Source organism: Carassius auratus, chromosome 34 (assembly GCF_003368295.1).
Source record: "Carassius auratus strain Wakin chromosome 34, ASM336829v1, whole genome shotgun sequence".
Taxonomy (NCBI): Eukaryota; Metazoa; Chordata; class Actinopteri; order Cypriniformes; family Cyprinidae; genus Carassius; species Carassius auratus.
The window spans coordinates 24810334-24823692 of NC_039276.1; the positions used below are offsets into that span (position 1 = coordinate 24810334).

The window sequence follows — 13359 nt, forward strand, 5'->3', positions numbered from 1 at the left end:
AATGGGTTAAAAAAAGCTGCGTGAAGACACCCAAAGACTATCAGCGGAGCCAGTTGACCGCTCTGCTGCGTCACATAGAAGCTGCCTTCTCTAATCTGCACATCTGGGTCAGACAGAACGTTTTCTGTAAGATGAACGAGACACTATTCATTTTTCACAATGTGTCTTTGAACGGTGGCTTGCAATTAAGAAGGCTGTGTGCAAAGATTCTGGAGCTTCATAGCTGGAAATCATGTAAAAGCGTCTTACATTTAAAAAAAAAAAAAAAAAAAATATATATATATATATATATATATATATATATATATTATGATGGACAGTTTGAAATATGTCTGTTATCTGAGACGTTTTCCTTGGAAACAGGTTTTTAATTCGGCATGAAAACAAAATTGTGGTTTTTTTTTTTTTGGTCTAATTGAGTCTTTTGCTCTCCCGTTGGTCCATAAAGGGCCGGCATGCGGTGCAAAAGAGATCACACTCGGCTCATTTGTGCGTCACGCTCCTCATGTTTCTCTGGGTGCTGCTGGAGCATCGCCAGAGATCTGCAGACAATCAAGTTCATTTCCCACTCAGCTGTCTCTGGCCCTGCCCTCATTACGAAGTGATCTCAGAGCAGCCGTCCACCGGCTTCCTGTGCAAGCCGTCATTACGAGCTGATCTCCGTACAGCCGTGGTTCATATTGCTCTGCCGCTGCCCTCATTACTGGCTGAACTTTAGAGCCAGACAGGCAACATTCAGAGGATGGGGGAAGGACTGGGAGGAGAGGGCATTCATCCTGAAACTGTTACTCACTTCACGTGCTTCTCTCAGCGCCCTCTGCTGGCTGTGTTGTGCAAGTGGTTTATAAAGACTTCCTTTAAAACAATATGGATGGATCTTTTGTATCACTTACTAATTTAATTTTTTCCATTAACAATACATTAAATACCATTCAAAAGTTTGGGGTCCGAGATAAATCATTCCCGGCCTAAACTGGCTGCATTTGATAAATCAAAAATACAGTAAAAACAGTAATATTATGAAATATTATTACTTGTTAGACTGTTTTCTATTTTAAATATATTATTTCAAAATATAATTTATCCCTGTGATGATAAAACTGAATTTCCAGCATCATTACTTCAGTCTTTAGTGTGACATGATCTTTCAGAAATCAGAAATATGCTAATTTGGTGCTCAAGAAACATTTATTATTATTATCAATGTTGAAAACAGTTGCGATGTTTAATATTTTTTTTGTGGAAACTGTGATAGATTTTTTCAGGATTCTTTGATGAATAAAAGTATTTGTAACTTTTTTAAAAAAAAAGAAAAAAAAAGTCCAATACTTGGCCTACACACTAGTGCATGAAGATGTGAGATCCGTTGGGGTCAGATGAATGTTTTACTTTCATATCATTAGAGGGTGATGATTCTATGAAAAACAGCTGTGTGAAACCACTATTCCTGAAAACGGTTTGAACGTGAACTTTCCTTCACAGATTTGTATAAACCTGCCGTTTCACATCGGGATCTAAACAGCCGTAATGTTCTGGTGAAGAACGATGGCACATGCGTGATCAGCGACTTTGGCCTGTCCATGAAACTGACGGGAAATCGCCTCGTACGGCCTGGTGAAGAGGAAAATGCCGCCATCAGTGAGGTCAGCCCATAAGCGCTTGCTTGACTGGAATATTAAAACAACTTGAAGCTGCTGAAATGATTTTTTCTAGGACACATCACTCAGTAATGGTCTTGTTGGTAGTTGGAGGTGTCCAGAATTGTGGATCCAGACTCCCCATAAGAGCACGTTTCCCCTCACACCTGTACTGCTCTGTTGTCTAGGTGGGCACAATCCGCTACATGGCGCCAGAAGTGCTGGAGGGAGCGGTGAACCTCAGGGACTGCGAGTCGGCTCTGAAACAGGTGGACATGTATGCCATTGGTCTCATCTACTGGGAGACCTTCATGAGATGCACTGACCTTTTTCCAGGTGAGGACCACAGCGAGGATGTAGATTCACTGCTGGCTCAGCAGAACTGGCTTTAGCATGTAACATCAGCTAGATTCAGTGGTGTTAAAACTGGCTTAATGTACACTGCCAAAATCATTGTCTTAATCACTATTGCTTTGTAAATGAGAAGGTCTGAAAAAGATACGAAGGCAAGATGTCTTTTTTTATTAAAAAATAATAATATATTTTAAAATGCTAATATTAAAATATATATATATATATTTGTAGTGTTTTGACTTGTTTTAAGCATACAATACAGTGTATATATAACAAATCAATATTTGTATAACTGTTTACATATATACTGTGTATGTGTGTGTGTGTGTGTATATATATATATATATATATATATATATATATATATACACACACAAACACACACACACACACACACACACACACACACATATATATATATATAATAAGTTTTCAATTTAAAAATATTTAAAGAATTCATTCATTATTTTATAAATGACAGCTTCACATTGTCAATGTTGACAAGTTTCCATGGTATAAGCAGTAAAATCCATGGCTATGTTTGCATTAAACTGTTTGAATGCATGACAAAGAGGCAAAATCCACCTAAAAGGAATTGCCTTCACCCCATTATTACATGAAAGGTGAAATATATATACCTTTTATAGCACAAAGTGATTGCACTCCCCACACGGATACTTCTGGATTATGCATACTAGTGGGAATATTGCTCACAGCAGGAAGTCTGACGTTTGAAGTCTTGATACTTGAGTCTTGACTCTTTTCATTATTTTACAAAATAAGTACTTTGATGATGGTAGCAGAGATGCTTTGGGGGTTGCGATGAATTTAGCAATGAAACTTCTGTAAGAGAGTGTAACAGCTTTCTAAAATCCTCTCAGAGAAGTTGTTTCTCATTTCATCCCTGTCAAAATAATAGTCATAGTATATTAGACATGGACACCTTGTTGAGCATCCTGGCCCATCCCTAGCCTCAGCCATTAGACACCACACCGCCCCTTATGTTCATAACCACTAGGCTACACCACTGGCTTGCAACAGACTTCGTTCTGTCCTGCTCATTTTGTTCATGAAATATGAGTGTGCCTCTTCTCATTGAGTATTTTTCAGTACATTTTAGTGCAAGTGTATGGAGGACTCCACTGACTGACTTTCCTTTGTTTTTTTTCAAGGGGAGGCAGTGCCAGATTACCAGATGGCCTTCCAGGCCGAGGCAGGGAACCACCCCTCCTTTGAGGACATGCAGGTTCTGGTGTCCAGAGAGAAACAGAGACCCAAGTTCCCAGAAGCCTGGAAGGAGAACAGCCTGGTGACTGACTTATACAATCTCATTGTGTTCTTGTCACAGATTATTGCTGCAAGATCAGCTGAAGCTCTTTCCCTGCTCTATATTTACTTCAGTTAATACAGTTCCTTTTGTTGTTCTGTTATCTAAATCATATACAAGTGGAACAACATGGAAGACTTTTTATATTTAGTGCATTTTCACTCCCTGTTGAAAAAGACCATGAATTCGGACCCGGTTGATACCGGCCAATCTGTTGACCGCTGTTGAACAGGATGAATGAAGTCTATTGGTTAGGCTACTTAACCATCCTGTTCGAGACATCACCACATCAGCACACAATACTGTATATGCTGATCTATTCAGTACAGTGTGTTAACATCATAATCTCAAGTGATTCAGACATGATGAAATCAAACATGATGAGCACGTAACAATGTAATGGCAGCCACCCACAAGCATAACGCCAGCAAATCTATCGTCTGTCTGTTATTGACACATCGACTCTCCTCTCTCCCAGGCCGTGCGCTCTCTCAAGGAGACTATGGAGGATTGCTGGGATCAGGACGCAGAGGCTCGTCTGACAGCGCAGTGTGCAGAAGAGCGCATGGCCGAACTGCTGCTGATCTGGGAAAGAAACAAACCCGTCAGCCCCACCATCAATCCCATGAGCACAGCGCTGCAGAACGAGAGGTCTGACCACACCTCACACGCTCTCACAGTTACTCGTGAATAAATCAGGGGGCCGTGTGCTTATTACTTGACTGGGATTATTGTAATTGGATTTTTTTGGCATGCTCTCTGCCTTTCCTAAATAATGCAAATGAGCTGTAAGCTTTTTATCATTGAACATTTGTCTGAGGTCTTACATATTTCACTGAATTAGTTATACTGAAACATAATGTATTACTCACAGCAGAATCTTTAAGCTAATAAATGCAAAGTATAAAAAAAAATGATATGTAGCTAGGTATAATAAGTGGGAAAAATCATCCAGCACATATAACAACATAGATCCTCTCAAGGTCATCTTTGATTGGCTCCTGATCACCCTGTCAGGGTTTATTTTGCCATAATGACCTGCACATTATACTGTATTTACAGCACCTTTAATTAAATGGACCATCTGTTTTCCGTTTTGACCAGTTTTCCGGTTCTCTCTGTTCTTGTAGGAATCTCACTCACAGTCGCAGTCGCCCTTATCCAGATTACTCTTCATCCTCTTACATCGAGGATCATGAAGGCATGGTGAAGAACCTCCCAGGTGACGTCTCCACGTCTGGTACGTCCTCTGTGGGTGGCCTGGGTGTGAGCGGCATCAGTGGTGGTGTGGCGGTGGCGGGAGAGAAGAACAGAAACTCTATCAACTATGAGAGACAGCAGGCTCAGGCCCAAGCTCGGCTGCCCAGTCCAGAGACCAGCGGCACGAGTCTGTCGGCCACAACCACTACAACAGGCCTCACGCCCAGCACTATCATGACCACCATCTCTGAATCAGGCCACTCGGAGGAGGCCGGAGCCGGAGGAAGCGTACCAGTGTGCCTTCAGCTCACAGAAGAGGACCTGGAGACCACCAAACTGGACCCCAAGGAGGTGGACAAGAACCTGAAAGAAAGCTCTGATGAGAACCTGATGGAGCATTCGCAGAAGCAGTTCAGCGCTCCTGACCCGCTCAGCTCGGGCAGCTCCAGCCTCTTGTTCCCGCTGATCAAACTCGCCGCAGAAGTCACTGGTGGATCAGGAACTGGCAGCCAGGTTGATTTCGGAATGGGCGGCAGTGGAATGGGCGACACTCCTACAGCCATGTTCCCTCTTCCCAAACAGCAGAATCTCCCCAAGCGGCCCACCAGCTTGCCTCTCAACTCCAAAAACTCTGGCAGGGAGTCCTCGTCGTCACGGTTAAAGTTTGGCAAGCACAAGTGCAACCTGAAGCAGGTGGAGACGGGCGTAGCCAAGATGAACACCGTAGTGACAGCCGAGCCACACTTGGTCACTGTCACTAACAACGGACCCAGTGTCCGTAACGGCGCTGGAGTTGTGGTTGTTAATGGATATGGTGGGGGCAGTGGGGCCGGCTCCTCTGATGCGTTTGGGAACACGAACCCAGCCGGGCCACAGGGTGACGGCGGTGCCCCTCTGCTCCAGAGCCAGCTAAGCGGAGAAGACAGCCGTCTCAACATCAACTCCAGTCCTGACGAACACGAGCCCCTGTTGAGGAGAGAGCAGCCGGCGGCGCGCGATCACTCCGGCCGCACCAACTCCAATAACAACAACAGCAACAACATCCACACAACCGCCGCTGCCACGATTCATACCTTAGTTCCTGTAGACGCCCAGATGACATTAACCAACTCTCCAGGGAAGCCAGACGGAAGGGACGATGGCGTTCCTCTGAGACAGCATAAGCCCAGTAGACCGGAGCGGCCAAACTCACTAGACCTGTCAGCAACTTCCCAGGATTCTTCTCTTCTGGGTAAGACCTGTTTTAGTTTGGACCTGAAGTCACTAGGTTTTGGAATGCCTGAAATGCCTCTTGCCTAGATAGCATTTGAAGGTATCATAGGTGCTCTCCAACGCAAACGCTGTTCCAAAATAGTGCTAACAACAACAAAAAGGTTGCTTTTGTTCTGCAAGGATGCATTAAATTGATCAAAAGTGATAGTAACAGTCTTAGGGGCATTCACATATCACATATCTCGCCTAAAAACATGTGGAAAACGCTAGGTGCGTCGCTTTCTCCTTCTTTCCAAAGCGCTCGGGCAGAAGCGCTCCTGAAGCGTCTGCCTTTGCTAAGCAACCATGACCTGCTCTCTCCATGAAGATGCGGAAATTTCAGCAAAGGATAAATGGATTTGCAGCACAAAAAAATCGCCCTCAGTAGCTCTGCTACTAAATTTATTTCAAAATGGCAATCCATATACAGCTATGAACAGCTGTTCCTTCATCTTGGCTGAGTCTTCAATGTTGTTACGGGAAAGGATGAAGCTGATTGGTTTGTTCTTGTCACATGACCTGCGGTGCGCTTGCAGCATTCTGAAAAGTTGAGATGTTTTTAACTCGATGCAGCGGGAACACGCCTGCAAAAAACGGGCGCGTCGCGGCCGCGCCGCTTCCATTATGAGTGCGCATGCCGCGCGCCTACATTGGAAATAACGAACTTGCACGCGCAAAAGACGCGATGTGAACGGCCCCTTACTGATCCTAAGCTTACAATGTGTTCGTGTAATCCTGTTGTTCGTGTAAATTAAAGCAGAAGATGTTCATTTGAACGATCAGTTATATTGTGCAAGTTTACTTTTATATTTGCTGAATTATTGACATTCACCATGAATTATACAGTATGTAGTGTAGATTATTTGGGCTTTGATGGGGTGTTATTTTAGGAGCAGGGTAGAGGAGCCGGTGTGCGTGTCAGTCTGGCTGCAAACAATAACCACCCGAAAGAAGACGCCAGTCTGAGTTTTTCCATCTGAGCTCACTATATCCTGCTTTGCCCAGATAAATCAAGAGCACACCTCCTCAAAAGCTAAACGTTTCGTAGAAAAGCGGATGAGTGGCTAGTCATACTTTCTCTCTCGCTCTCCTACCCTTTGAGGTGGAGTGTTTAGATGTTGAGAAGGAAGGAAATTCCACTGGATTGATAAGAATCCAGAAAACATTCGGCCTCAGTTGGCAGCGGCGAAAAAAAAGAGTGATGCTGACAGACAGATGTGAGCGTGAAGACGCATCCACCGCTGTTAACTGAAACAACAGGAGTACACGCTAAACAGAAAGATGAAAAGTCGCACTGCCCACGTGTTTACATTCCGCACGCGGACTCGAGCAGAGACATGAACTGCACAATGATTTAGACTGGAGCGCGTACAGTGAGAGAGTAAGTGTGGGAAAGGTCAAACACAAATTTGAGTGTGCTGAAATACTACTCTATAGCGCTTCACAAGACGGGATGTTTGGAGCAACTCTGCTAGAATTCCCAATAGACATATTGCATCACACAACTGTTTTTCATTTTCATATCAAGGATGTTTGTTTAAATGTGACTTCCTTTTCTGTTTTAGAAGAGGTCTTGTCACAAGAGGGAAAAGCCGGATCGGCCGAGAAGATTAAGAAGCGTGTGAAGACACCTTATTCTTTGAAAAGATGGCGTCCTTCTACATGGGTCGTCTCTACAGAAACGCTGGACGGAGAGGTGAATAACAACGGGCACGGCCTGAAGATGGGGACGGGAGACACTGGAGGTAGTCACCCAGGTTCTGGCCAATCAAAATCCAGCATCGCTGTGTTCCTGGTCAGTGGTGGAACTGCGACCGCCGCTCTAACCTCCGACCCGCCAGATATGACCAGCCTGTGAACTCGCATCTCCGCTTTTCCTCTGAGGACGAGCCCAAATCAGACTTTGAACACAGGAGGGGTTTGTCTATGCTGACCAGCTGATGACCGAAAAGAGAGTTTTTGGAAAGCAGACTCTTGACGGGACGTAATTTGGCGAGCACTTAACTTTGTCGAACTTATCCAACTTGTTTTGAAGAAATCGCTTTAAACCGAACCCAGCTATGCAGCAACATTGGCATAAAATGCTTCCATTTGTTTTTGTCGTTTCTTCTTCAATCAAGTATGATTCTTGTATGCCTGTTCTTTCATTTGTTGCACTTTTCTTTTGTAAGTAATCTTAACCACAGATCCTCCGACCATGTTAAAGACTGGTCTTAAAACGGAAAGACGTAAATGACAATGTGTTGATTTAACAATCATAGTAGATTGGGGCGAAATTGAAATCATGTCCATCTAAAAAAGGCACCCAAGCAGTGGTCTCTAAGACAGGGTTGACTGCATCTCAATGACCTTTTAACCCACCATACATTCATGTTTTATATTTGTTGTACGTATCTGTGTACTCAGATTTTTTTGTATCATATTTTGAAATGTGCAATAGACATTAGCTTGGAGGTGCTCCATAAGACAATGTAACTTTGCTCTGTTTATCGCCGCTTCTGTTTGTTTCTCGTCTTTAGTTTAATGTCTTGAAAGGCTGCACTTAGCAGTGGCAATCCTGTGTCCATTCGGCCAGCCCGACTGCATTTGAGAAACATCGTACAAATGACAATCTTACACCTTTTCACCAGTCCCATTACTCTTGAAAAGGGAGGTAAACAGAAAATCTTGGGGTGTTCATAACAGACAACTTCTCACAAACTTCGACGAGACAGTATGTTTTTTTTTTTTTCTGTTACAGTACAAGTCAAGCATCAGCCTGGACTGTTTGCTGGAAATCATGCTTTCTGAAGACACTGAATAATCAAGTCCCTCTCTGCACATGCTCAGTGCAGTTTTACCTCTGTGAGAGTGTTTGTAAATGTGCGTGTGTGTGTATGGGTCTGTTTCTGCTTCACGGAGCTGCTTGGATCACAGCTGAAAAGGCATCAGTCAAACAAGACTTTTCACTTCCCATCTCTGCCAGGACAATGGACGTTTGCTTGGTGTCCTTCAGAAACCGAACATGCACGTACATACGGCCTGAACAAAATATATACTGTATGTACAGACTGAAGCTCACAGCTACTTTAGTTCGGTTTTAGCCTTTGTTAAAGATAAGCTGACATGATTAGTGCACATTACGAAATCATGATTTTATCCATATTAGCTGTTTCTGAAGTTATTTTTTGTTCTTTTTTTTATTTATGTAGTATCTAGGGCCATCTTCATTCTCTGGGTTTATTATTCTTATGAAATCGAATCGAAGTTGTGTATAATCATGTAAAATTATCTTATTTCAATGATACTTTCAGTCAAATACATCAGAAATGCATGTGGTTTCACCCTTCTTTTGCAGGTCAATCATATACAGTCGAGGAGAGATTGAGCTTTTTTTTTTGGTGCCACTAGAAATACAGTTGTAAAAGTACAGCATCCTCATTTTGAAATCATCTATGAGAGCAGATGATCTTTGTACCAGCCATAACATGGGCCTTGTGTTTTATCCTAACTGCTGCCTTTTGCAGAAAATAATGGGCATGAGCCATTCAAATAATGACATGGTGATTAGGAAAATTCCCTCATATAGCAAGACCCGGCTTCCCTTCCCAAGAAAGCAGATGTTTGATCAAAGAGCACTTACCGTGCTGTATGCATTTTCAACAATGAGTGTGGGGTTTTAAACCATGATTTGGCACAAGCCAGTATTATCTTTGGACTTTGTCCAGTGCAGAGCGGGGAACTTTCAAAAAGTCATCTGATATGTCACTTCCATTGGCTTTTTCTATCGGAAAACAAGAAAATGCAGTCCAGTTTACTTTCTCATGCCCTCTTTTCTTAACCAATCAGCGCTTCAGTCTGACTTTTGTATATGTTTGTAATATAGGCTAACCTCTGTAAATATTCAGTGCATTTATATGCACATTTACAGACTCTTCATCTGTTGCTTTGGGACCAAGAACAACTCTAAATCACTGTGAGATTTATCTGAAGATAAACACAGAAACGTTAGACTGTTTTCAGCTAGATACGTCAGTGTGAATGCTGGAGTCGAACAGAAGATTATGAACTGAAATAAGAAATAATAGCCTAATAAAAGACAAAACAAACCTCCAGTGCTCATTTAAATAAAATGAACCAACGTTTATGATTTAGACCAAAGCGTTTAAGCTTAAACGAGTCATTGGAAGTGTAGTTTGTTCAAGAGGACTGTCCATCTGCTACATGTTAATAACGCAAGATGTTTACACCAGAGCCTTTGTCCAGTTTTACAGCACACTGTTGAATACCAAATCATTTACAGATACTACATGCCTTGTTTATTCTTGAAGAAGTCAGACTTTTTTAATTCAGTCAAGTTGCAGGAATGCTTTAACTAAACCAAGTTGTACTCTTGAGTGTAAAATGAGTCCGTTACTGAATCCTACATCCATTGGAACTCATTATACTTGCAAAAACCAAACATGAAAATGACTAACAATGTGTCCCCACGAACTTTGAGTATCAGCTGTATTTTGGGGTGCAAATGAGCCAACGAATGAAGGGTCTGTGTTGACAAGCTGCTTTTTTCTTTTTACTTTTGAGTTCATAACTGAAGCTGAAGTCTTTATTTGGCCCCTGCATAGATGGATGTTCCAAAAACATATATAAAAATAAAAAAGCAACTTACGTTTTCTATTACAGCTTGTAAAGTAAGCACTTTGAGAAAAAAGATCAAATGATAACTCATGCTTTTAGTCTATGCAGAACGTGTTTTAAAATGTCATTTAGAAAATAAAGCTTGCTGTACAACCCTGCATTATTCAGTTGATTAAAGATTATATTAATGAAAACCGGTTTATGGTGTTTACTTGTCATTTGTTTCCTCTTAACTACTAAAAAACGTAACATTTTTAGGATCGTTTAGAAACTTCTTGCACTGAAGTTTAATTTTATTAAGTGGCCACATGAGGGTGGTAAAGGCAACCACAAATTTCCATTCAGGTAACAGTGCAAATCATTCATTTAACTTTCCCGTGTGTGCGCATGCATTAATCTTTTGTATTAAATCTGGTGTCTAAACACACACAGATACATAACACGGTATTAGTGAGCATATGAGATTTACGTCTTTTAAAAAATGACATTAACGAGAGTTTAGTGTAATTTCAAAAACTGACTGTATCGAATATAGTAGTTTTATGTGTACTATTGCATGTTTTACGTATTTCGCCACACGAAGGATTGAAAGAAATCTTTCAGAAGCAACCTGGAATGAAATGGCTATGGTCACATCATCCAATTAAAAAGTGCAGATGAAAATGTGTCCGGTCATTTATTAAACTCCTTTTAGTCCCTGAAAACTTAACATATGGTCACACATATGATGGAAGAAATCCTGTACAATTTCTGAATATATTATAATTATCATCTTCTTTGCGAAACGGTTCTTTATAATAACACTGCGTGCATTATAAATACACTTTACGGAATCAAAGAATCCACTTCCTAGCCAATCAGAAGTTGAAAGGGGTGAGCGAACAGCCAATCAGAGTGGAGAAGGCAGAGCTCTGGCTCGAGCTCGCTGTGCGTGGCTCTGACTCTCGCTCAGTTTTCTTGAGCTCGCGGTTGTAACGGCTCCACTGCGAGAGCCCGAAAGCAGAAAACAGACTTTACATGGAGTGACATGGGCACCAAAGAGCGTTAACCACCTCAGACTGCCTTAAACGTACGTTCTAAGTGTTTTTGTTGAGTTTTGTGTCATTTCCTGGCGACCAGAATGTCTCAAAGAGTTCGCAAAAACGGATCTCCGACGTCTAACTGCAGCGGAGTGACCGCGGGAAGCCCGAGCGGACCCCCGGGGATCAGCGCCGCTGGAGGGGGTTTACTGGGTCGCCTGCTGCCCATGAAAGCCACGGTTCCCTTCCAGCTGAAAACGCAGACACAGCACCCTCTACAGGCACGGACAGTCCTCTCCGCCGGTAACGGTAAATGCCACAGCAGCGGAACCCGCAGCCGGAGCCCCACGCGATCCCTTTCCTCCAGTGCCTCAAACGTTTCTGCAGCCACGTCCACTTCCTCTGCGACGTGCTCACAGTTCATCACAGCCACAGCCTCAACTTCTTCATCATCATCACCCTCCTCATCCAGAACTAACGTTAGCCCCATTATCGCTGGCCACGCGTCAAACCCCAGAGCCTCCCACGCGCAGGTACCTGTGCCATCCTCGTCATCACCCTACACAGGTGTGCACCTGAGCCCCCAGTGCTGCAGCTCGGACACTTCAACCCTTAACGTTACCTCTCATCTATCAGCCTCTCCGTCTTCACCCTCGTCCCTGTGGTCTTGCGGTCACAGGTCCAAACCCCTCCAGACCCCCGAACATGACAGACTGTCTCCAGAGAGGCTCAGTCCCAGCTCACCTGTCTGCGCAGGTAAATCTACAGTGTAAAGGGGTTGATTTGATAGGAGGCCAGACCTGATGGGCCTGATGTGTTTATTTGACATCACTGTGGTAACTTGTAAACACACATACAGTTCATGTGGTTTGTGGGTGTTACATCCGCTTTCTGAAAGTGTCGTAGTAGAACGGTTGACTAGGTTAATAACCTAATAATGTCATAACTGTAATATTGTGTAATTTAAGATGCAATACATGACCACAAGGCTCATTGCATTGCAACTAATTGCATTAAAATGTTTAATGTCATATGGATAAGAAAAGGAACCTGCTTCACTAGGACCCCCTCCCCCCATATAGTCTTAAATGTAAGAAATTAAAATTAAAATTAATTCAGTGACATTATTTTAATACATAACAATAAAAAATATCTGATTCAGTAATTTTAATTCATTCTTCATAATTCCTTTTATATATATTTTTTTTTAATCCCTAAAATTAATTATATTTAATGCTTCATATTTAATTTAATTAAATAAATAAATAACAGAAACATTAAAATATTTAATAATTAAATATTTAACACATACAATTGAATATAGAATTTTTTTATAATTATTCCTTTATAGTTGTATTAAAATAATCTGTGTTTAAATTGTAACTATTGTAATTATTGTAACGTGTCCTTGAGCTCTGGAAAGGCACTATATAAATAAAAGTTATTATTATTATTATTATTATTAAATTAATAAAAATTACATAAATCCTTTTATTCATCCTATATAACACAACTGTACATACAAATGTTGTATATATCTTATATAATATGTTTGTGTGTGTGTGTAGTTTATTCACGTCTTATTTTTTATCTTATATTTTCTCTCTGTGTACTGGAAGCTTCTGTCACCAGAACAAATTCTTAGTTTTTGCAGACATACTTGGCAATAAAGCTCTTTCTGATTCTGATTCTATGGCCCCCTTTGAAGTTTTCTAAGGCCCCCTAATTTGCCCCAGACCCCTGTTTAAGAACCCCTGAATTAGAATACCTATTGGTTGCTGGGGGCACATTATCAATTGTGAATATAACACTTTATATTAACTATTAACAAATAGCCATTAACAAACAGTATGGGTGCATGTATAGACCAGTCAACTAAATAAGTTTCTTATGAGCTGAATGTTCATTTGTTGACACATAAAGCTAAAGCCAGTTAATGAAGGAAAGCAGCCAG

General features: G+C 41.8%; 2 protein-coding genes across 4 annotated transcripts in view; both read left to right on the top strand.

The window, feature by feature from the left end:
• Positions 1-10584, top strand: part of LOC113053604 (bone morphogenetic protein receptor type-2-like) — an 87530-nt gene extending 76946 nt beyond the window's left edge. For all 3 annotated transcript variants that reach the window (XM_026218751.1, XM_026218750.1, XM_026218749.1), the window contains exons 8-13: positions 1483-1643; positions 1826-1973; positions 3164-3300; positions 3797-3969; positions 4449-5749; positions 7335-10584. In XM_026218751.1, the coding sequence (XP_026074536.1) occupies positions 1483-1643; positions 1826-1973; positions 3164-3300; positions 3797-3969; positions 4449-5749; positions 7335-7627 (2213 nt within the window). In that variant the 3' untranslated portion in view covers positions 7628-10584. The remainder of the gene's footprint in view (positions 1-1482; positions 1644-1825; positions 1974-3163; positions 3301-3796; positions 3970-4448; positions 5750-7334) is intronic.
• Positions 10585-11227: 643 nt separating this feature from the next.
• Positions 11228-13359, top strand: part of LOC113053605 (protein FAM117B-like) — a 39842-nt gene continuing 37710 nt past the window's right edge. Inside the window, exon 1 of the mRNA XM_026218752.1 lies at positions 11228-12161. Within this exon, the coding sequence (XP_026074537.1) occupies positions 11507-12161 (655 nt within the window). The 5' untranslated portion in view covers positions 11228-11506. The remainder of the gene's footprint in view (positions 12162-13359) is intronic.